The sequence below is a fragment of the Cynoglossus semilaevis genome, chromosome 5, assembly GCF_000523025.1.
Source record: "Cynoglossus semilaevis isolate Cse_v1.0 chromosome 5, Cse_v1.0, whole genome shotgun sequence".
Classification (NCBI taxonomy): Eukaryota; Metazoa; Chordata; class Actinopteri; order Pleuronectiformes; family Cynoglossidae; genus Cynoglossus; species Cynoglossus semilaevis.
The window spans coordinates 15422348-15445706 of record NC_024311.1 but is presented as its reverse complement, the minus strand read 5'-3'; the positions used below and the strand labels follow the sequence as shown (position 1 = coordinate 15445706).

Sequence of the window (23359 nt, the reverse complement as noted above, 5' to 3'; positions counted from 1 at the left end):
ATCAACTCATGTTATTGCAGAGGCTGTCACTTTTTAACGGAAACCCAGTTATTTGTTTACACTTTGGTTGAAGGTTCATACTGTCAGGTCAAACGTTGTCACTATCTAAATCACAATGGGATCCAGTTTGGGATCCACTTTTTGCCGGTATTAAAAAAAAGAGATAAAAAAAGAAAAAGAAAAAAAAAAGACAGCAATGTCATGTTGTTTTGCTGAAACAAATAAATAAATAAATCAAAATAGTTGTCCAATACGAAAAAAAAAGTGACCAGGGAACATCTTTCTGATATCACGGAAAAAAAACGAGTGCCAGTGCTGACTTTGACACAAAGCTTCAAAAGACATAGTTGCAAAATTAAGCATTAAAATATATTCTTTTTTTATCTTGTACATTTGGAAGTGACCACCTAAATTACTTTGCTTTTTTTTTTGCGCCTAAATTACTTTGCTTTTTTTTTTTAAATGTCTTTTTTTCAGAACTAACCAGTAACACTAACTAACCCACGAGCTCGTCCTACAACTCATTTAGTTTCACTAAGTCTGAATCAAGTGTTTCGCCACTACAGGGCGCCAGTGAGGCACATTAGGACCAGCACGTGCAACGTGAGCAAGTAGGCCAGGAAGATGTGTCTAGAGCGGGCGCGACTGGTTAGGAGCCTGGAAAAGTAGAGGCTCCTCCCTCTGAGCCAGCGTCTACACGTGGCCACGCCCCCTTTTACCTGAAACGGAAGTCACAGCGAAAAACGGATGATGACAGTGAAGTGTTTTCACACGTGATATTGAAAAGGAGAGCAAATGTGGTGGTTTACCTTGCGTGTGATCAGCGGCTGGTTGGGGTCAAAGCTCAGAGCGTCCCAGTCCTCCTCTGTCTCCATGTCGATGCTGAGGTCACTCTGTGTGACTCTGGACAAACTGTAACAACACAGGGAGGAAATGAGTGTTTCTGTCATGGTGTCTCTTGTCTTTTGGCATCTTGGTTCTATACCACGTTTTTAAACTAAAATCCATTCAGTTCCATTTAAACGTTCTTTCAGTTTTGGGAGAAGAAAATAAAAGTCCTACCTCTTTGCCCTGTCTTCAGCAAGACGTAAAGCGTCCTCAGCGATCTCTCTCCTTGCTTTCTCGTCTGCCAGACTCTGCTCCAACTCCACTAGTCTTTACACACATACGGTAAAACTAATAATGTAATCAACCATGGTGGGTTAGAACAGAAAATAACAAATACAAATTCATACTCAAACCCTTGAGGGAAACCTCTAAAGAGCAGACAGTAAAAATGTCCTTTTATGCTAAGAAAATTATATATTTTTAATAAAATGTTTGACTTCAAACTCAATTAGATTACATTATAAGGTAGAAAAATATTTTTAAAAAACATTCCAAAACATTACCTCATTTGTAGTTGACCGACTTCTCCAGTTGTAACAACCGCAGATTCACGACTTCTCTCCTGAGGAGCTCCTGGTGCGACCTCAGCGTACACTGAGCCCTGCTGCAGAGAGAACAAAAGCACAAGTCAAATATTGTTTTATTTTAAGTTGGCAGTTGTCACGTCTGACATGACAGACGTTTTTCCTATTCTCAGTATATACAGGACAGTTTTATATTTTGACAGAACAAGGGAATAAAAATGAGTTCAGAGAAGTGTGTCGTTCTTCACCTGAGCCTGGACTTGGACTTGGTTTTCTAACCAGTGGCAGCGGTTCTGTGTGTCCCTCAGTGTTTGGGAAACAGCTCTCAGCTGAGCTGCACAGGCACTTTTCTCCTCCACAGTTTGTTGTAGCTGCAGGCAGAGAAGGGTGAGACAGAGTGTGGGGGGAGATGAGACGGAGACAGTTTTCTGAAACGCAGAGAAGGGTGAGACAGAGTGTGGGGAGAGATGAGACAGAGACAGTTTTTTATGAAGTAAACCAACGTTTTTAAGCGCGCATCACTGAATCTCTTCAATCACATTTTGGTGGAGGTTAAAGTCGTCTCTGCTTCTACCTTGGTGTTCAGCTGCTGGAAGAACTGGTCTCGTTGTTGAATCTCATACATGCAGCGCTGCAGGTCTCCGTAGAGCTGGACTCGTTCGGCCTCCAGACGACCCACCACCTCGTCTGTTGCACTGGAACCTGCCAGTGTCACTGATTCCTGATAAAAAAATTGCAAAATTGTCATAAAAATCTGATACTTTTTTTTCACATCTTTCCACAATGTTGTTTTCTAGTCTAATTTTCTTATATGTAGTATAAACGTACGGCTTCTCTGTGGCCATTTTAGAAATTTCACAACTGATAATGACACAGTATTCATTTATCTTACCTTGGTTAGAGGTGTCCTATCTGGCTCTGACCTAGAGCACACATACAGAAAATTAAAACAATATATTTTTTAAACACATCATTTCACAACTGATAATGACACAGTATTTATTTATTCATCTTACCTTGGTTAGAGGTGTCTATTTCACAACTGATAATGACACAGTATTCATTTTCTTACCTTGGTTAGGAGGTGTCCTATCTGGCTCTGACCTAGAGCACACATACAGAAAATTAAAACAATATATTTTTTAAACACATCAAACATGGTTCTATACTGATTTCCTTAACCAGCTCAACTCTTTATGACTAGTCATTAGTAATTTCTAAATTCTAAAACTGCTAGTTTTAATAAAATTTATTTGACTTTTTAATGATTTCTTCCTACCTCAATTTTTGCGTTTCCTCCTTTGCGTTGCTCATTTCTTTAAAGGAATGTTGGCGTTCTTGTTGCTGTTCAATTGTCTTCTGAAAAAACAAAACCAAAAAAAAACAAACAATCAAAATCACAAAGTGAGAGGCACAAAAAAACTATCTCAAAAAAAAAAACAATCAAAATCACAAAGCGAGAGGGACAAAAACTCTAATAGATTAGCAAAAAACACCAGAAAGCATGCATCCCCACAGGGAACTTCCATGCAAGTCAGAGCAGTGTCCCCACAGGGAACTTCCATGCAAGTCAAAGCAGTGGTATGGAAAAAAAGGAAAAAAACAAAAAAAAAAACAAACCAGAAAACAACACTCACTTGACAGCTAAGCGTGACTGTGAAATGAAACCCAAGCTAAAGGATGGAGTACAAGCAGCAGCCAAACCAAGTCACAGCTCATGTCAAGACTCACCAGCCTATCTGTATCAGCGTTAGCATCAGCGCCCTTAGAATTGGGAAACGGCCCCCGTTTAGACTCGGCCAACTCATCCATCAGCCGATCGCGATCATTTTGGAGGCTAGCCATGGAGCTGGAGAACGCCGACAGCTGACGGCTGTACGTGTTATTCTCTGCCACGACCCGCGTCAGTTCTTTTTCCTTTTGTAACAAAGCCTGCGACACCTCCTCCAACAACTTGTCCAACTCTACCTGAGCATCTTTGCTCCCTAGAGCATTCAATTTATGACCGAGGATGTCCCGCTCTTTGGTGACCACGGCCAGGTCTGAGGTCGTGTCCTGAAGGCTGCGTTCCACTTTGCTCAGTGACGTCCGAGTCTCTCTGAGTTCCTCGTCGTACCTGTTTCTGAGGATCTTGAAGTCTTCGATCAGTTGATCTCGGTCATTCTGTAAAGCCCCCATGGCCTTGCCCAGAGAGTCGTTCTGAACCTTCAAGTCTTTACTCTGAGTTTCTGCCTGTGACAATTGGTTCTCTTTTTCAAGAAGGTCTTTTGCAAGTTCAGCCACCCTTCGATCTGCCGTCTCTTGCTCCGCCCTCATCCGCTCTACCTGCCGATCAAACTTGTCCAGTTCCTTATTGTACGTGTCTTCGGCCTCAGAAAGTTTCTGGTCCGTACTGTTTTCCAGCAGCTGCATTTGTTCCCTGAGTTCGTCGACTAAAAGCTTCTGAGAAAGCAGTTTTTGCTGGAGGTCGTTACATTCTACAGCTTTGGCGGCTACAGCGTCCTTCAAATCACCAATGACTTTGCCCACGTCCGTGGATGCCTTTTCCTTCCTTTGAATTAAAATTTCTGCTTCCAGTTTCGAAACCTGAGCTGTTAGTTTAGAAATGTCCACTTTCAACAACTCACTCTCCTCTTCCTTCTGCTGGAACTCCAGGTGAGAATCTCTGGACTGCTTTTCAGCGGCGGCCTTTTGATTTTCCAGGCTTCTGATAACGTCCTGCTGCTTCTTCAGCAGCACCTTCAACTGATTGTCCTTAAGGGATAACACTTGATTCAAATCTTCTCTGTAGCGAACCAGCTGAGCCCTGAGCATGGCGTTCTCTGAATTGAGATCGTCCATTTGGTGTAGTAATTTCCTTATTTCATGTTTGAGACCTTTACTGGCGCCGCCCTCCCCGTCAGCAGACACTTCTTTGCCCTTTAACCCTAAGTCGCTCTTTGCTTCAAGTATTCTGTACTCCGACACCAGTCGCTCGCGTTCACTCTGCAGAGACACTAGTGAGTTCTTGAACGACTCCATCTTCGTCGCCATTTGCTCCTTCTCCTGCTCGGATCGGTTGACTTTGACATTGAGACTTTTGACTTTTGCTTCTAGCCCTCTCAGCTCTTTATCGGCCTTTTCTCTTTGGTTGTGTGACGACGTTAACCTCTCCTCATAAACAGCCACCTGTGAACGGTAGTTTGTCTGGAGTTGCTCCAGGTACCCTGACATCTGGCCATCTCTGGAGGAGAGTAAAGAAGAGATTTCTGCATCTTTGCTCTGAAGTAACGTTTTCATTTGTAAAGTTATATCTCCCTGCTTCGCTAAGTCTCCCTTGTATTTATCATTTTGGTATTGTAAACGCAGCAGCTGCGCGTCAGCGTCTGTGTTGGCCTTTTCCAGCTGCTGAAGATTGAAACTCATTTGGAAAATGACATCGTCTTTGTCAGTCAGCTGCAAATTGAGTCGATTATTTTCTTTTTCAACTCGCTCCACTTGAGCACCGAGTTCCTTCACCTGCACCGCCATGAGGTCTACGATCTCCCGCAGCTCGGCGTTGCTCGCGCTCATGACGAAAAGCTGCCTTTGCTGAGCAGCAGCCGCAACGGAATACTCGTTCAGTGTCCGCTCCAGCCTCGACTTGGTCACTCTCAGCTCATTCACCTCCTTGTCTTTTAATCTCAGGTCTTCGAGGAAGCGTTTGATGACAAATCCTTGTTCCAGGAGTTGACTATCTTTCTCACCTAGGGTCTTCTGGTACAACTCGTTCCACAGTTTCTCAGCACTTGCACCTTGGGAGGTAGAAGACAGAGCCGACAGCTTTGCTTCGTTGGTCTCAGCCGCTCTCTTCAGTGTGTAAATCTGGAGCTCTTGAGCGTCAACATGCTGCCTCAGCTCATCCACCTTCTGACTCTCTTCATCCTTCATCTCTATCAGGTTATCGATCTGTTGCTGTAACACAAACTGATTTTCTAAAGATGCATTCGTTTGAATCTCATCTGCGTTTCTGAGCAACTTTGTTTTCTCTCTGGCCTGGTGTTCTGACTCACGTCTTTGTTGGGATATTTGTTCAGCCAGTTGGTCTCTCTCAGACTTCAGACTCTCAATCTTCTCCGTTGCCTCCTGGAGAACGTTCTTGTGCCTCGTCAGTTCAGCTTCTACTTCTTTATTTTTGTTCTCCAAGACTATAATTTTCTCAGAACTTTTCCTCAGTTCCACCTCTGCATGGTCACTGTTTGACTGAAGGCTTTTCAGAGTACTTTCCAGATTTAAAATCACTTCTTGGTATTTGATACAGTTTTGCTGCAGCTGATTTATCTCCCCGTGTTTCTCCTTCAGCAGCTCTTGCAGTTCCTTGTTGACGTTCTTGGAGCGTTCCTGGGTGCCTCTCTGTGCCGTCTTTAGTCTCTCTTCAAACTCTCTGACCAGTTTCAGTTGCTCTTCTTCCTTTTCCTGTCGCACCTTGTTGTTCAACTCCTTACTTGCTGCCAGCTGAGAGGACAACTCTGAGGTCTGTGTTTTCAAATTGTGGAGCGACTCCGTCAGTTCGTCAATCCTCTCAGAGCTCTTGAGAATCACAGTTTCTAAATACTCATTTTCATTTTTGACTTTGTCTGAAATCTCCTGAGTATTTTCCAGCTCCTCTTGCAACAGAGACTTGTCGTCTTCCAAGATTCTCACCTTCTCATTAAGGCTGATGGTCTCCTGGCTGTGTCTGTTAATAATGTCCCTCAACTCTTTAATGGCGTCCTCTTTCTCTGCCATCTGGGACTCGTGTTCACTCTGTATGGTCTCGATTCTTTCAGACATAGCATGTTTCTCTTTCTGTAATAAACTGTTGATCTCCAACTGAGAACCATGCTCCGTTTTCTGGCCCTCAATCTGAGCAGTTAGTGAGTTGTTCAGTTTCAGTGCTTCATCCAGCTTCAGCTGCATGCTGTTCGTGTAGGTATTTATTTCCACGAGTTTTTCGTCCAATAAAAGGCTCACTTCCTCCAGTTTCCCTGCCAGCTGGCTCTTTTCTGCCTTCACCTCTGTAAGTTCTACTCCCAGCGCCTCCGACGACTCTGTCAGTTGGCGGATCTTTGCTTCCATTTGTTCATTTCTTTCTTTTAGCTCCAATATTGCCGTGTTGTTGGTTCCCTCATTATCAGCCAAATCACTTTTTATTTTCCGATTTTCTTCCTCTAGCTCTTCAATCTTTTCCTGTTTTTGTTTAGAAAACCTTCGCATTTTCTCTTTTATTTTACCGTTTTCCTCTTCCAGCTCTCTCGACTGCCTCTCTGTGACCTCCATCTCAGTCTGGTATTTGTGCACTTTCCTGAGGGCTTCCTGTCGTTCTCTTTTGGCGCCCTCCAAAAGTTGTCTCATCTTATCCATTTCACTGCTCACATTTTCATAAGCCTGCAACAGAGACTCGTACTCTTGTTTCAGCTCGGCGTGCTTTGACTTCCACTTAGACAGCTCCTCAGTTTGAGAGTCTTTTAAAGATTCAAGCTGACAGGAAAAGGCCTGTTTTTGCTGGGTGATGTTTTCTATGGTGAGTTTTAAGCTGTCACAGGCTGCTGACAGGCTGTGGTTATCATTACGGATGTGATTGACTTCAACGCTGAGCTCTTGTTTCTCTTTGGTTAGAAATGAGACACTAGTTTCTAAATCTATATTATGCTGTTTCAGCTTCAAAACTGTTGATTCCAGGGCCAAATATTCAGCTTCTTTAGCTTGGTGTCTTGACGAAAGCTTTTCACATTCTTCTTTAAGTGTTTCATTTCCCTTAAGGAGGTCTTTTCGTGAAACTAAAGCTGCCTGTAGCTTCCGTGTTAGGAGAGCTACTTTGTTTTGCTTCTCCTGATCGCCCAATTTACTTGCATCTGCCTCAGATTTGCGAAGCTGATCGGCTTCTACTTTCATGTTTTCCAGGGCAGTTTCGTGCAGTTTCGTCTGCTGTCGTAGCTGCAGCTCAAGTGCAGCAATCAGTTTCTCTTTTTCTGCAACTTGAGCTTCAGAGGCTAACAGCGCATCGCTTTTCTCCTTGATTTTTACCTCAAGGTTTTCAGACATGTTTTTACGTTGCTGCTCATTTAGGTTTTCCATCTCCGCCAGTTTACTGTTCAGCTCCGTCACCTCCTCCCTCAGTTCATCGGCCAACTTTAAGGCATTTTCTTTTTCTTGTCTAATTAAGTCAAGATTGCCTTCTTTTTCCGAGCACAGCAGCCTTGCTTTGGCGAGTTCTTCAGTCAAAACGTCGTTTTCCTTACAAAGTTGCTGCTGCGTTTCCCATGATTTCTTTTCAATTGCTGTAACCTCCTGGGATTTCTGGGAAACTAAAGCAAGTGCTGTGTCAAGTTCTGTTTTCATTTGATTACTTTGTTCAAACGAAAACTTTTCCTGTTCTTCAAATTTGACTTGCTGATATTTCTCTATCTCCTCCATTTGCTCTCGCACACGTTGGTTGGCTTTCTCCAAGTCTTCTTCCACCGTGTGAAGTTTTAACTTCAGATCTTCAGTTCCTTTTTCCATGGCTGTAAGAATCTCATCTTTGCTCGCCATTTGAAGAGCCATTTTCTCACCGTGGGATTTAACCGTTTTCAGCTCTGCCTGCAAGTGTGATAGAGAATGGCACTGGCTCTCCTTCTCCGCCAGAGTCATTTTCAAATCTTGAACAGTTTTGTCCCGCTCGTCAACCAGCTGCCTCAAAGTCTTCAGTTCATCCACGTAGGACAAGGAGATCTTCTGGAGGGCCTCCAGCTCCCTTACCTTCTCGTCAAAGTTCAACTGAAGGTCATTCAGCTCGTTTGTCTGCTGACAGCGCTGCTCGTGCAGAGCCTTGTAGTCGTCTTTGAGCTCGGCCAGTTCTTGAGTTAACTTCTTTTCACTGTCCTGAGCTTTCTTTATGGTTTCTTTTCGTGCTAGCAAAGCAGCTTGGGCCTTTTTCTGAAGCATGGCTTTTTCAGTCTTCACCTGGGCGAGCTCATTTTCAAAATTAGCACACGTGGAGGAAGTTTCCTTTAAATCGTTTTTGTAGGCCTTTATTTCTGTTTGCAGCTCTTCAACTCTTTGCATTAAACAACTTTTCTCTTGCTCGAGTGCGTTTTCCTTTTCTGCCGCACTGCACTTCAGCTGCTCAATGAGGGAGGTTTGATCATCCAGTGTTTTCAGTTCTTGTGACAAATTCAAGTCTTTCTGATTCAACGCCGTTTGTAATTGGTGTTTCTCCGACTGCAACTGTTTCGCAATTTTCTCACCTTCTTCTTGGAGTCCAACAATCATCAACTCTTTGTCATGAATAGTTTGCTCAAGAAGAGAAACACTTTCCTTGTACGTCAGAGCTGTTACCTGTGCCTCAGTTCTCATTTTTTCTAATTCATCCTGTAAAACTACAATCTTGGACTTGTCACTGTCACTGTCTTTGTTTTTTAGTTCTTGCTCCTCAAGTCTTTTTTGTAGATCTTTTCTAACGACGAGCGCAGCCTGAAGCTTCTTCTTCATAGCATCTTTTTCTTTCGACAATTTCGCCAGTTTCTCTTCGAGCTCATTCTTTTCCTTCAGAAGCTGAAGTTTCTCACTTTTAATGGCTTCGAGTTCACTTTGAGAGGTAGATATACGGTCCTCCAACTGACTGTGGATTTCCTCCAGCTTTTTTTGTGCAGTCTCTAGATTTACTAGTTGAGTCACTAAAGACGTTTTTTCCTCACTGAGCGTCAGTCTTTCGTTTGCTGCAGACTCGATGACTTGGCCAATGGATGCGTCTTTGTCTCGGATCTGCTGACTGAGTCCAGCCAGTAATTCTTTCTGTTGACTAATGTGAATGTTCATTGAGTTGATTTGCTCATCTTTAGCTTGCAGACTGCTGTGTAGAGATGACTGAGTCACAAGAGCTGCCTTCAAATGATCGGACTCAGCATTCAACTGTGCCTTCAAATGACTGACAGAGTCTCTTAAAAGAACAAACTCTTGTTCCCTTTCGTCAGTACTCTTTTCTCCGTCTTTACGCGTTTTATCCAACTCAATTTTTAAAGCATCTACCTCCGACTGATGTAGTTCCTCTAACTGCGTAATTATGTGCAGTAAAAAAGGTTTCCTCTCACCCTGAGCACATGATCTCTCAGAGTAAATTCTTGAGAGCTCAATAAAATCTTTCTCGGGACCAAACCTTCTTATAAAGTATTGTTCTATCTCACGTTCCAAGGACTTCAGAGTCTGCTGCAAACTATTGTTCTCGTTGTCCTTTTCCTGAAAAGATGCTAACACTTTTTCCAGCTGAACCCTGGAGGCTGCTGCTTCCAGCTCTTTGGCGCTCAGTTGCTCAGAGCCCTGCTGCACGGCGGACAACGCTTCTGATAGTTTTGCCTGCAAACTGTCAAGGTTACGTTGTAAAGCATTGACCTTAAAATCTTTGGAAAGCATCTCATTTTCTATACTTCTCAGTTGTTCAGCCACTTGACTCTTTTCCTGCTTCTCTTTATCCAGAACTAAAAGCCACTCCTTCTCTGAGTCCTGCAGAATCTGCTCTACCGTCTGAATACTTTCTTTCAACTGATACACTTCTTCATCTTTGGCACTAACCTCTGCGTGAAGCTTCTCCTTCTCCAGCACCATATCCTCCACTACTTTGTTCATGCTGCTGCTCTTCTGCTCCACCTCAAGACGGAGCTCCCCCTGTGACGTCCGCATCTGATGGTATCTCCCTTCCAACTCTTCCTTCTCTGAAAGAACCTTCTTAACATCCTCCTGCAAACGTGAACTCTCATTTCTGGCAGCTTCCAGTTGCTGCTGGTGTTCTGCTTTCAACACACTAATCTCCTGATGTTGTTGCCTGTTCTTCTCCTCTAGCACTTGCATTTCCGAGACCAGCTGTGTGACATGTTTGGCTTGTGCTGTGTACTGGCTGTTGATTGCATGAAGAGCCATTTCTCTTTGTTCGAAGTTTTCAGTCAGAGCATTCATCTGATCAACAACTTGAAGATGCTGCGATCTTAACCTGTCTATCTCTACAGTCAGCAACGACACGTTCGCCTGGTGAGTGGAAAAAGCATCTTCTTTTTCTTTTGAGAGACTCAAGTTGTGTTTTTGGCTTTGCTCTAGTTTGTGACAGACAGCAGATAACTCCTTTTGCAACTTTTCGTTGGCTGTTTTTGCAGACTGATGTTCATTTTTGGCATCTTCTAAAACCTTCTGCAGGTTGGACACCTCGTCCACCTGGTGGGACAGTTGCCCCCGCAGGACTTGAAGCTCCTCCAAAGTGGCTGCATATTTCTGTTGCAGGTTGTCAAAGGCCATCTGTGTCTGTTCCGATGCCTCTCTGAGCCTGTGAGACTCCGAGGAGAGTCGCTCATTCTGGCTCTGCAGCTGTGACACCAACTCCGTGCTTTCAATAAATTGTGTTTTGAAAAGCAAAGACTCATCTGCACGTCTCTGAACATCCAGCAGAGCCTCTGATTGGTGTTGAAGAGCTGCCTCTTTTTCCACTAAAGCCTTTTTAAGGTTTTCCGCTTCGGCTTTCTGTGCGTCCAGGCTGCTGTTAAGTTTTGCAACCGATTCCTCCAGATGTGAAATCTGTTCCTTTAAGTTTTCACTTTCTTTCTCTTTAGTGTGAAGATTTGACTGAAGACTTTCAATAGCAGTAGAAGAGTGGCTTTGATATTCAAGGGTGGACTGTTCCTTTGAATCTAACATGTCTTTCAGCTTGGACGAATCCTCCGTAAGGGTTTCTACTTTTACGTTGAGTTTAAAAACACAATCTTCAAGCTCGGAAACTTTGGAATTTAAAGTAACATTTTCATCATCCTTCTGCTTCATCTGCTGCACGTGCTCTGTGATGTTACTGCTGAGCTGCTGGATCAGACCTTCCTTCTGGTACAGAGATTCATCTTTTTCTTTTAGGGTCAAACGAAGAGTCTCAACATCAGTCTGGGCCACTTTCAGCTCTGTCTCTTTATCAGAGAGCAATTTCTTAAGATCCGAAACCTCTTCTTGTATTTGGGACAGAGCTGTCACTGTGTTAAGAAGTTCGGATTTAATTTTTGTGTTCTGTTCATTCAGGGCTTCAATGTTGTCTTTGTAATCAGCAATCTGTACTTTATTCTGATCCTCCTCCTCCAAGAGCTGCCTCTTCTCAGTGGTGAGTTTTTGCACAGTTGTCCTCAGATTTGAAATTTCAACTTCCATTTCCGCCACATTCTCATTCATCGTCCCAAGCTGAGTGCTCAGTGAAAGCACAGATTCACTTCGTCTGCTCAGCTCATCTCTGTGGCTTTGAAACTGCTCCGACACTTCTCTAAACGCCTGGTCTTTCTGCTCCAGTTGCTGTTTGGTCTCCAAACGCTCCTGTCTTAACGACTGTACTTCGTCCTGGAGCCGAGATAAGAGGTCTTTCTGTTGCACCACTTCCTTTTGATAAGTCTCGCATTCTTCTGCTTTTTGCTGCAACAGCGAGTCTTTCTCCATCAGCCCCGACTTCAGCACAGAGCCTTGTTCCTGCAGAGCAGAAACAGTATCATGAAGCTGTAACACATGGTTCTGCTGAATCTCCAGCTGAGATTTCTGTTCCAGCGCAGCTTCATCTTTGTCATTCAAACTCTTGTTGAGTTCAGTGAGTTTCCCTTTTAGTCCATCTAACTGATCCTGTAAACTTTTTAGAAGGTCTTCTTTCTCACTCAATGTTTTCATCAGATTTGAACATTCGTTTGTTTTTTCCAGCAAACCCGTTGAATGTAACTGTTCATGTTCCTTTAGGACGTCTTTTAATTCCTCCGTTGCCCTAAACTGCTCTTCCTTCTCTTTCGACAGGTTGCTCATGTTTCTCTGACATTCCACAATTTGAAGTTCAAGGTCAGAATTCTTCTTTTGGAGGAGTTGGATTTCAGAGGTTAGTTGGCTAACCGATGTCGTGTATTGAGACAACTCGTCTTTTAGTCTCTGGCTATCTTCTGTTAACGCGTTGATCTGCTGGTTCAAATCAAAGTTCTTCTCCAGGGTTACCTTTAGCTGTGAATCCAGTCGTGATGCTAACGTCGTCTGCTCTGCAAGTTCCTTTTCTTGAGCTTCGTATGCATCCTGACGTTGCTGGATTTCTTTGGTGAGATTCTGGATGTTACTGTTAGAGTCTGTCAGCTCCTTCTGGGTCTGCTGGACCACGGAATCCAGATTTCGGACTTTTTCTTCCATTGCACATATGTGTTCCCTCTGGGACTCGATGGTCTTCATTGCATCACTCAGCTCATTCTTGTGCTCCTGACATTTGTGAGTGGCATCTTCCAATAATCCATCTCTTTCCTGCTGCTTCTGTCTTAGCTGGGTGAGCTCTTCATTAAGATTCTCAACATCTGCATTTAACTTGGACACCAGATGTTCCTGAGCTGAGACGTCTTTCTGTAAAACCACGCACTCTTCTTGCTTTTCCTTCAGAATGGCATCTTTTTCTGCAAACCTCGACGTCAGATCGCTCTCCTGCTCTCTCAGCAGAGTCAGCTCCTCCTGAAGTTGTTTTCGTTCAGCCTCTAAATGCACCTGAAGGTCAGTGGCCGCCCGTTCCTTTTCTAATCTGCTGTGCTCAGTCTGCTCCACCTCGACTTTCAGACTCTGCACGAGTTCCTGTAGTTGTTTCAGCTCGTCATCCTTCTCCATTAGCACTCTATTAAGATTGCTACATTCGCTGGTTTTTGTCAGCAGCAGCTCTGAATTGGAGTGTTCGCTCTGCTCCAGGACTCCATTTAACTCTGTGATTTGAAGAGAAAGTTGTTCTTTATCTCTGTGTAGCCCTTTGATAGTCACGCTGTTTTGTGAAAGCTGCGTCTCAAGCATGGATATTTTAACTCGAAAGGATTCTATGTTTTGTCCACTTTCGTCAATTTCCAGAACAAGTCTTTCCTTGTCTTTTGTCAGACCCTGAACTTCACTGCCCAGACCGCTGTTGAGTTCAAGAACGGACGTGACTTTTTCATTGAGCTCCTTCACAGTCTCTTTCTGCAGCGCCAACTCTTTCATCAGCTGCTGCTTCTCAGTCTTTGTGGTCTTCAAAAGGTTTTTTAATTTGGAAATGTTTTCACCTTTGCTTTTGAGCTCTTCACTCAGCTTCTGGATTTCTGAATTTCTTGCCTGTAAGTCGCCGTGGAGTCTCTGTCTGTCGTTCTCAGCTTGTTCACTGTTTGTCTGTAGCTGTTTTTCCAGTGCTTCTACTTTCTCTTGCATCTCCTTGTGGGCGCCTTCCTCACTCTGTGCTCGTTCCTCTAGTTTCTTCGCCAATGCATTCATTTCATTATTGTACTTTTCCACCTCTGCCAGAAGTTTGTTATGTTCCTCTTTGAAGAACTTGAGTTCTTTTTCACGTGTCTCTTCTTTATCCTGAAGGTCTTGATGTGCTTTTTCGTGGTTGGCATTTCTGTCATTCAGCTGTGAAATGAGTAACTCTGACTCCTGCATTTTCTGTGTGGATACTGTGAGCTGTTCCTTTAATGAGACAATGTGTGTTTCACACTCGGACAGATGATGACGATGGCTCATCGTCTGTTTCTGGACCTCTCCGCGAAGCTCCTGGATGGTTTTATTGTCCTCTTCGACCTGCTTTACCAGTTGCTCCACTTCGACCTGTTTGTTCAGGCTCTCCTCTTGGACCTGGACTAACTTTGTCTCCGCGTCCTTCAGCTTCTCTGCCACCTCTGTAAGTTTGTTGTTGAGAGCCTGCTGGTCGGAGCTTTGCAAGTCTCTGCTAATCATCACCTCGTGTTCTGCCTTCCTCAGGGCCGTTTCCACTTGAACCAGACTTTCCTCTTTGACTTTTATATCCTGTTTCAGCAGAACGATCTGCTCGGCGTATTCTGCCATGTTGCCAGAGAGGGCAGATATCTCTTTGTCCTTTTCCACCATCAGGTCTTTCAGGCAGTCAATTTCCCGCTCACAGGTTTGAAGATCATGAATGAGTTGGGCTCTCTCCTCCAAGTGGGCGGAGTTCAATTTGTCCAGTTCCTCGTTAGTTTGATCTAATTCATTTTGTAAAGATTCTATGGCAGCCTCTTGTTTTTGTGCCTGGGAAAAAAAAGATAAACAATAAAAATCATTACACATGACAATTTTACAATTTTTTGATACGCTGTGTTAGTTTCAGTTTTGAAAACAAAAAGTGTGTGAATATAAGGCTTGATTGGGAAAAAAAAGATAAACAATAAAAATAAATACATTGACAATTTTACAATTTTTGGATACATTGTGTACGTTTCAGTTTTAAAAACAAATAAAAAGTGTGTGAATATAAGGCTTGACGTATGTTATCATTATCAAAGTGTTATAATAGTAACCCATAATTCATTGGAAAAAACAAAAACCTCACCTTATCCTTCAGCCCAGTCATCTTTTGTGTGAGGTCTGAAATTTCTGATTTCATCTCCGAGCATTGCTTCTCTGAGCTGCTGCACTTTTTGGAAATGTTATCCAGCTGAAAGGAATGGAATCAAATGAAAACACTGGCGCGCAGTTTGTCACTATCAACGTTGGAAACAACAGAGGGAGAACTTACAGCGTGCTCAGCCTGCAGGAGCTTTTCAGACACATCTTTGTACTGAATCTCTTTCTGGCTCAGAGATTCTTTCAGGCCACTGATGAGTTCTAGTTTCTCTGATGTCTGTGCCAAAGAGTTCTCCTTTTCGATGAGTGAACTCTCCAGACACTCCTGCGTGTCACTCAGCCTTAAGAAAATCATACAACAGAAACAGTTTCAAACACCTTCACAGACCAACTTTATGTCCTAACAAAGTAATGGACTATCAAACAGAAACAGACTATCAAAAAGTTTATCTGCATTGTTTCATTGACCAAAATCACTGGTGCAAAATTTATAATCTGTCCCTGCTGTTAAAAAGACGTCTCTAATATTAAAATTCTTCGTCTCAGAGCAGCTCACCCTCTAAGCTGCTCATGGAGACTATTGACAAGCAGCTGATTTTTCTCCGCATCTCTCGCCTGTTGACTTCGGACGTTGGCGAGTTGGCTCTGAAGTTTCTCCGACTCGTTCTGTGGCGACACAAAAAACAAATATTAATATACACTACTTATATAGGACTGTGAAGCACGGATAAAAAAAATAAAGTCACTTCACACACATTAAAAACAACAGGAGACCTGTTAGAGATGTTTATAACATCATTGTCAAAATATAAAAAGGGATAGTTCCAAATTTTGATAGCTTTTGAAGAACACTTGATGTATGATGCACCGACACAACCCTAGCAGAGTCCCCTCCGTTTTAGCTTGTGCTGCATGGTCTGGTGTAGAGAACTACTCTATAAATGAAGAGAGAGTCAAGTAATAAAGAAGTACAATAACACGATGTCAAGCAAAGAGACTTTTTTTTTTAATATCTACAATCGATTTAAGGTGCACTTTCGGTGTCGCCACGACAAAATGAGAAAGATATTTTACACCCATGTGAAAAACTCCAGGTAGTTTTAAAGGCCCCGGTGAGTCAATGGCACATTAACACTCAAATGTGAGTAGGGTTAAATGATCACACCACACCATTAGCCACCACTGCCGGAGGTGCAATCCACCACACCACACATAGATGAGACCCAACACACCTGCAAAACCCAACACGGCTGCAAATCTTCATCTACATCAAACGTCACCTGTGTTAGAAGGGTTTGTTACAGGATCCCAGTTCTCAGGCAGGGAAAACATGCAATAACTAACTGGGTTTTCACATTTTCATATTTAGATTGTTACAAATAAAAGGTGATGACGAGGGATTGAAATTGAAGTTACCTGTAGAGCCTCAATTCGTGCCTGCAGCTGCAGCCGATCCTCCAGATCCTGACAGCGTTCTTCAAGACTCAGGATCTGCTCCTGCAGCTGGTTCCTCTCCAGCTCCAGCTCCTCCACAACCGACCGTAAACCACCTGGAAACATCGGGAAAGACGACAGATGAGGAAAAAAAAAAGACATTGTGGATGTCAAGGAAGAGAGAGATGGAAGAAAAAGACATTGTGGATGTCAAGGAAGAGAGATGGAAGAAAAACAGGTCACAGGAATATTTATACAGACAGGATGAAGTTAAGGATTATTTTATTCCAAAGAGTCTATGTTCTACAAACAGTAGTTGTGTTCTTTTGGCCGTTTATTGTTTTTTATATAGTTTTAAACTTTTAACTATCTGAAATAAGACAGATTTGCTTAAAATCTTATCTTAATTTAATCATTTGTATAGATTACACTATATTTATTACACAAACTCTTCACCAGGGGGACGTTCAAGTTTACTATTTCTTTATACTTTATACTTTTAATGTTAAACAGCTGAACTTCACATTGCCAGTTTTTATGTAAATTTAAATCATTCTACATTTCCAGAACTAGAATAATTACAGATTAGGATGACAATCAAAACATAAGGACTGCAGCTTAAATATATTATAAAGTGACATCTTAAACACTAAAATTATAGGAGAAAAAAAAGACAAGAAAATTAAAAAAAACTAAAATTCAAGCAGTGTAGTGGAAGGAAAATGGAGAAATTCAGAAGTAGAAGCAAAACCATGCAAATGACAGACATCAAAACAGAACTTACCACAGATGTGGAGAACTGTCTCACCTACATTTACGTACATCTCCTCACAGGAATTCAACACCTTCAGGGGGTTAATCCCAAAAAACCAAAACCCTAGGCTGCTCAACCAGCATGCACGTGTCAAACAGAAAACACAGATGATGACAAAAATAGTAGACGGAAGCCTGAATGGTTAATTAAATGTTAAAATTTGGGTTATGTCAACTTGTTACAGCGTTACCAGGGATCACACTGAACCAAGCCATGTGTAGTAAAAATACCAATAGAATTTCCCCTACACCAAAACAAACCAAAAAAACACCTTGAACCTTACAAAACCACCAGATATGGGGGAGTGTGAGTAAAAAAAAAAAAGCCAACCAACAGCCACAATGTGAAATAAGTTCCGACTGTTGTGATAAAACCAAGGTTCCAGCCCGACAATAACGTATGGATGACTGAGTGCATGCCAGTATAAACTGTCTAGTGGTTCTCACACCTGTATCAGGAGTACTGTACTCAGGCCACCAACCTCCCATGTTCTCTCCCTCCATTGGGGTGGTGCTCTCCGAGGGGCCGCGCGGCTCCTGGAATGGAAGATGTCCGTCAAACTCAAAGTCATCCTGGGATGAAGAAAAGAGTGAAGACAGCAGTAAATCTCGAGCAGGGAATGAAGAAAAAAAAATCTAATATTCATACAAGTGAAGACGTGCTGTATTAAATATTTAAAAAAAAAAAAAAAACTAACTTTATTATGCTTGCGTATACATTTCTTTGACTGATTTTCACTTTCACTTTAATGACTAATGAACCACAATTTAAAAGTAATATCTGATTTTCAGTTGTTAATTTTCAGAAGAAAAAAAAAAGAAAAAATATTTATTATTACTTGTTTGGGACTGACACAATAAATTAGTAACTTTTATAGGGTTAAAATTGAATATATGTGATATTGTTTTAAATTTGTCCTTCATATTGTTCCAGCAAATTACTAGCTGTGCAGCGCGGTGCAGAAATACTGTTTGATTGCTGCAGGTCAGGTCAGATGAAGAGCTCATCATCAGGGTGTCCTCACATTAATTCATTCCAAAGACGAGTTCTGGGAAATTTTTGTTTTGTTTTGCTGATATATCTAACAAAATAAACTTTAGCAATTATTGTCTGTAACAAACCGATCCTCAAAGAGGGAGATCATGGAGAAAATGGATAACATCTTCTAATTCTGACCTGTTGGAATCACCTAGAATACATTAGTTGTATTTTGTGTATTACATCTTAAACATCCAGACTCTTCATCCTCCTACCTGCAGGCTTCTTGGTCCTGGAGCGTTCAGGTTCTTTGCCCTGTGTTTACCGAGCCCCCGGGCGTGATCCAGCTCCTCCTCCAACTCCTGCTGACGAGTGGCCAGTGCTGGATCGGAGCAGCCAGGAAAGAACCAGTCATCCTCAATCAGTTTTGTGCCAAAGGGACAACGGGGGGTTTTGGGTTGATGGTATTTTATGGATGGAAAGTGGGTGAGTGGACAGAGTGAACAGCAGAGAGAGGTGTTTTTGGAGGCATGGTGGTGGTGGAGGTGGAGGTAGTGGTGGTAAAGGTGTGTCAATGGTTTGGATGAAGAAGGTGAAGATGAGGCACTTTAAACACCAAACATAAAACCCATAAAACTGTTTCTTTTTCACAGAGAGACACTGCAAGAAAAGTAGCAGAGACTGAGAGAGAATCAAGAGAAAAATCACTTTGTGTTAATTTTAATTTTTTCTTTTTTTTTTGCAGTGGACCTTTGGAAAGCAACGCTGTGGTCAAAGCCATGCACGCCTGTTGGCACAGCAAAGGTGAAATGAAGCGTTCAAACGTGTGTGTGTGTGACAGGTGAAGAGAACAACGAAGAAGACGATCGATAATTATGACTGTGAACATTTGACATGGGAAACAGACGAGTGAGTGGGTGAACATCTACCGGCCATTCACAGGGTGCGTTTTTTTAGTTGAGGTGCAAGCAGGGCGTTGAACAGCTAATGTGGCTCAAACAAAACATTTTTCCCATCTGTTTTGTGACATTAGGGATGTTATGAAAAGTGAAAGTGTGCTGAGAGAAGCAGGAGAAGAGGAGTGGAGTTTTAGTGGATGAAGCAGCAGTCAGTGTGTAACACATGCCCAGTAGAGGGTTTTAAATTGTTTTTTTGAATTATTGTTTTTAAAACTATCCCACATACTTAGATCAAATCATAGTTGTTTTTAAAACTATCCCACATACTTACATCAAATCATAGTTCAAATGAAACTATATACAAATATTATAAATATTCTGTTTCTTATGAGGTATAAATAAGTTAATTTATACCTCATACATATATAAATATAAAAAGAAATTCATTATTTTTAATGCTTTTCCATTCATGAAAAACCATTATAATAATGTGTAACAGAGGTTTAGCCTTTAACCTAATCGTTTTTTTTAAAATAGTCTATAATGCTTACATATTTCTTTTTATAAATACTTGATCAATCCTAAATTAGATATACCTTCTGGAACATTTTTTATATACCAAATGAATATTTTTAAATAATAATTTGAATACCAATACATTTGTTTTCTCTATTTTTTTTTCCTTTAAAAATAATATAAATAATAGGTTTTTTTCACACATTAACTATTAGGAACATTCTACACCATATTTTATTAACATTGGCATCTTGCAACGGTGCAAAAGTGTAAAAGGAATCCTACTTTCATGATAAAAATGGTGAATACTACATATATAGATCTGTGTATATACATAGATATACATATACGTTTTTATGTTTTTATATATTTTGATTGTCTGTACCACACAACAATGTTGTGTAGTTTAGTTTTTAAAAATTAAATATAAATATTAAATATTTTTTCAGTACAACAACAACACAGAGTTGGAGAACATGTATGGAGCAGCAGCCAAAGTAACACAGAAGCACAGCAGGCCCTGAAGTTAAACATAATAAAATACTAGATATTTGGTTAATACATTAGATTATGAATTTCTAGTGTTAATGCGAGTTTAGTTGTGATACCATAAAAAGAAACAAATGATTTTGTATTTTCTATGATCGGTGATTAAAAGACATAAACAAGTGAGACAGAAGAAAAGGCGAGAGGAAAAACCACAAGATAGGAGGAAAAAAACAAAACAAACCAAAACCCATAAAGGTCAAACTCAGCTCATCTCTGTGCTGCCCGTAGTTTAACCGTCAGTAAAACAAAGTAAAGGTCAAACCACTGGCAGCACAGCAGGAGTGAGTTCCTCTAAAGGTGTGGGAAAGCCCGCATGCACAAAACTGATGGGAAACTGTTCTGTATGGCTGCTCCCATCCCTGGAGCAGGGCTGGAGGGTGGAGGGGGTGCGGTAAAGGGGGTGGCATCACAGGGTCAACCAAATGCTCCCCATTACCAAACCAAGGAAAAAAAAAAGAAAGTAATGATGAGTCAGAAAACACAAAAAGACACAAAAATAAAATCAGCTGAGCTACAGAACGGTCACGTAGTGTTGGTTCAATCAGGCTGCAGAAAAGTTGGACTAACTTATACCCCAACTGTGTGTTTACACAAGTTCACGCACAGTTGTCAGGAAAGTTAATGCTGAACAAAAACAGCTTGCAAATGGTGATGAATGAGACGACAGTCACAGTGTGTCACAGGGGAATTTTTAAATAAGGGCAGGTTGGGTTGATAAAGCATTGTACTGTAGTATCATGACAGTGAATCTGATGGTTATGTAATATCCCTTAGTATAAGGGGCTTGTGACAAAATCAGAGTGCAGTGATAAAACCCTATTGGAGATAAAGTATGTGGGAATAAAGTAAGTTAGTGCAGGTTTTTTATATTGTATTTATGTTGTAAAAAAACATGTTACCAGGTGGTGTGTTACTGGCAGCAGCCATGGATTCAAGTTGGATATAATTTGCTACTAAATGCTCTTACCCTCTCTCTCCTCCTCCAACTGGGTGATACGAAGCCCCATGGAAACCTTCTCCTCTCTGGCTCGGTCCCTGGCACTCACTGCCTCGGACACCATCTCCTGCCACTCCAGGACTTGGCTCTGAGTGTCATCTGCACTGCCGGACTCACTGGCCTGTCAGAGAAGAAGAAGAAAAAAAAACATTCTGAAAAATGCTAAACAAAAAGAAAGTATAAACGTTAAAAAAAAACAGAGGTCTGACCTGAGATGCAGTCCTTTTGGTGAACTGCTCCAGGTCGGCCTGCAGTGTTCTCTGCTGCTCCTCATACACCACCAGCTTGGCCTCGAGCATTTCTAACAAAAGATGGATGGATGGAGCATTTGTATGTTATTTATTTATTTAAAAAAAGACAAAAAAACAAAGCTGTGTGTTGATGTTCTTGCTCCGTTACCATTCTGCATTTTGAGCTCTTCATATTGCTCAATCTTCCACTGGTTTTCCTCTTTTTCTTCTTCCAGTGATGTGATGCGACTTTGCAGGGCACTCAGGTCTGGTGAGGACGCTCCAGCCTGAACAAAATGAAAAGTAAAAGTCTCTTTTTTTAGTTTTTAAGAGTTAGATGTTGTTATTTCACTGCTGTGTTAAAACATTCTCATATGTCAATGTTTATAGAATGCATTTTTTTTTTTTACCAACCTGGTTTTTCCTCAATTCATCCTCCAACTGTTTGATGCGGGATTTGGACCAGGCTTTCATCTTCAGGAACTTGGCCTCTGATTTACTGGCTTCATCTGTTTTCTGCTTTGCTTGAGCTTCAACAGATAAACATGACAAATAAAACTACTCATCAAAAAACACTGACCTGGGTTTTTCTTCTTCTTCTGTGAGGTGAATGGAACATCAAGAACTGACCTTCTAGTTCAGCCACTCTCTGGGTTAAGATTGTATCAGAATGCACTTTTTCTGAAGTCTCCTGACAGACAGGGGGTGCTGTGACTGAGGTTTTCCTCAGCTCCTCCATCTGCACCAGGAGATCCTGCTTGGTTTGATCTAAGAGGGACTGATGCTGTTGCGTCATCCGCTGCACCTCCGCCTGCTGTTTCTCCATGAGGTCACGGAGTTGTGCACGCATTACATGCTTTTCCGCCTCCATTTTGGATTCTAAACTTTCACGCTCAACCTGCATCCGCCGTAGACGCTCTGTGAGCTCCTGCAGGAGCAAGAATCAGCGTGACAACAACAACAAAAAAAACAGCAGTTAAACATCAGTCTTTGGCCTCACTGAGAGAGAAAATACACACATTAGACATTAGAGAGTCATTCTGTTATAAGCATGAGAATTAATGGAAATTATAATGTTATAAATAGCGACTTCGTCTCCTCTGACCTTTATCTGTTGGTCCCTGCCGTCCACTTCTCCCTGGAGAACATCAATGACCTGAGTTTTACCAAGCAGAACCTCCTCCTTCTCGTGAAGCTTCTGTTTCAGAGCCTTCAAAAGCTGAGAAGAAGAATAGAACAGATTCAACATCAGGCAACAAAACCCCGTTCTGTACATCTTCAAACTCCATCACACAGTCAATGTATAGGAATCTATAGGAGTCATGTGACTTCTGTAGGTGAAGTATATTTTCTTTTGAAGGAAGTCAATCTGTAATGAGTGAGTCATTTAAAAAAAAATTTTTTTTCAAGATTTGTGTGCCCCATAGAAACAGAAACAGATTTCAGAAAGTACAGTGCAGTAAGTGTTGGCACCTGCTCCAAATCTGCACTAGCGTCACACTTGGCTGCTAACTTGAAGAGCTCCTGTTCGTGCATCTGGTTGATCTCCGTAAGCTGATTATCTTTCTGCATGATGATGTCTTTGAACGTCTGGATCTACAAACAACAGACACAACAAATGAGTTCACGGGAAAATGTTGAACAATCTGCATGATTTACAGTCGCACTGTTTCAACCACATACATTCTGTTTATACATGGTCTCCTTTTGAGTGAACTGCTCCTTCTCTGTGGCCAGCAGCTCTTTGAGACTTTCTGTCTGCTCCTGCAGCAGACTGTAGCGCTCCTCTGCTTCTCCCACCTTCTTGGTCAGATTCTGCACCAGCAGCTGTAGCTCCTGCATCGATCCACTTTCCTCTTCCGCCTGAGGAGAAGAAACCCAGTTGAATTTTTTTTTTAGAACATCTCAGAAGCAACAGAACAATATCTCTAAAATTTAAAAATGCTTAGTTTATGTTGATACGCTAAAATAAACACAGGTCCTTTGACATTGCAATTTTCAATTCTCAAAATTAAAAATGCATGACCTTTGGCTGTGGTGCAGGTGCCAAGGGCTGATCTCCTGCCAGCGCTGTCTGCAGGTGGACAATATAGGCCTCCTTCTCTGCCAGTTTCCTGTCCTTCTCTGTCAGCATAGCATCGATTTCTTCACCTCGCTGTAGTTGAAACTCCACCTCTTTTCTCTTGATTACAAAGAAACAAATAAAAAAA

General features: G+C 41.8%; 1 protein-coding gene across 8 annotated transcripts in view; it reads right to left on the bottom strand.

Annotated features, from left to right (window-relative positions):
• Nucleotides 1-449: 449 nt before the first annotated feature.
• LOC103379261 (golgin subfamily B member 1-like) overlaps nt 450-23359 on the bottom strand; it is a 27191-nt gene continuing 4281 nt past the window's right edge. The window contains exons 6-31 of one of the 8 annotated variants that reach the window (XM_025055765.1): nt 23176-23331; nt 22833-23012; nt 22623-22745; nt 22255-22368; nt 21780-22077; nt 21564-21679; nt 21319-21436; nt 21129-21220; nt 20889-21040; nt 18234-18384; nt 17429-17552; nt 16149-16282; nt 15965-16012; nt 15289-15398; nt 14905-15073; nt 14719-14823; nt 13557-14417; nt 3144-13511; nt 2692-2771; nt 2305-2335; nt 1987-2133; nt 1661-1783; nt 1392-1492; nt 1063-1155; nt 810-912; nt 450-719 (exon numbers count right to left, since the gene is read on the bottom strand). In XM_025055765.1, the coding sequence (XP_024911533.1) occupies nt 561-719; nt 810-912; nt 1063-1155; nt 1392-1492; nt 1661-1783; nt 1987-2133; nt 2305-2335; nt 2692-2771; nt 3144-13511; nt 13557-14417; nt 14719-14823; nt 14905-15073; nt 15289-15398; nt 15965-16012; nt 16149-16282; nt 17429-17552; nt 18234-18384; nt 20889-21040; nt 21129-21220; nt 21319-21436; nt 21564-21679; nt 21780-22077; nt 22255-22368; nt 22623-22745; nt 22833-23012; nt 23176-23331 (14256 nt within the window). In that variant the 3' untranslated portion in view covers nt 450-560. Of the gene's footprint in view, nt 720-809; nt 913-1062; nt 1156-1391; nt 1493-1660; nt 1784-1986; nt 2134-2304; nt 2336-2691; nt 2772-3143; nt 14418-14718; nt 14824-14904; nt 15074-15288; nt 15399-15964; nt 16013-16148; nt 16283-17428; nt 17553-18233; nt 18386-20888; nt 21041-21128; nt 21221-21318; nt 21437-21563; nt 21680-21779; nt 22078-22254; nt 22369-22622; nt 22746-22832; nt 23013-23175; nt 23332-23359 lie in introns of all 8 variants that reach the window. The other 7 variants (XM_025055762.1, XM_025055761.1, XM_025055763.1 and 4 more) reach the window with 7 other exon arrangements.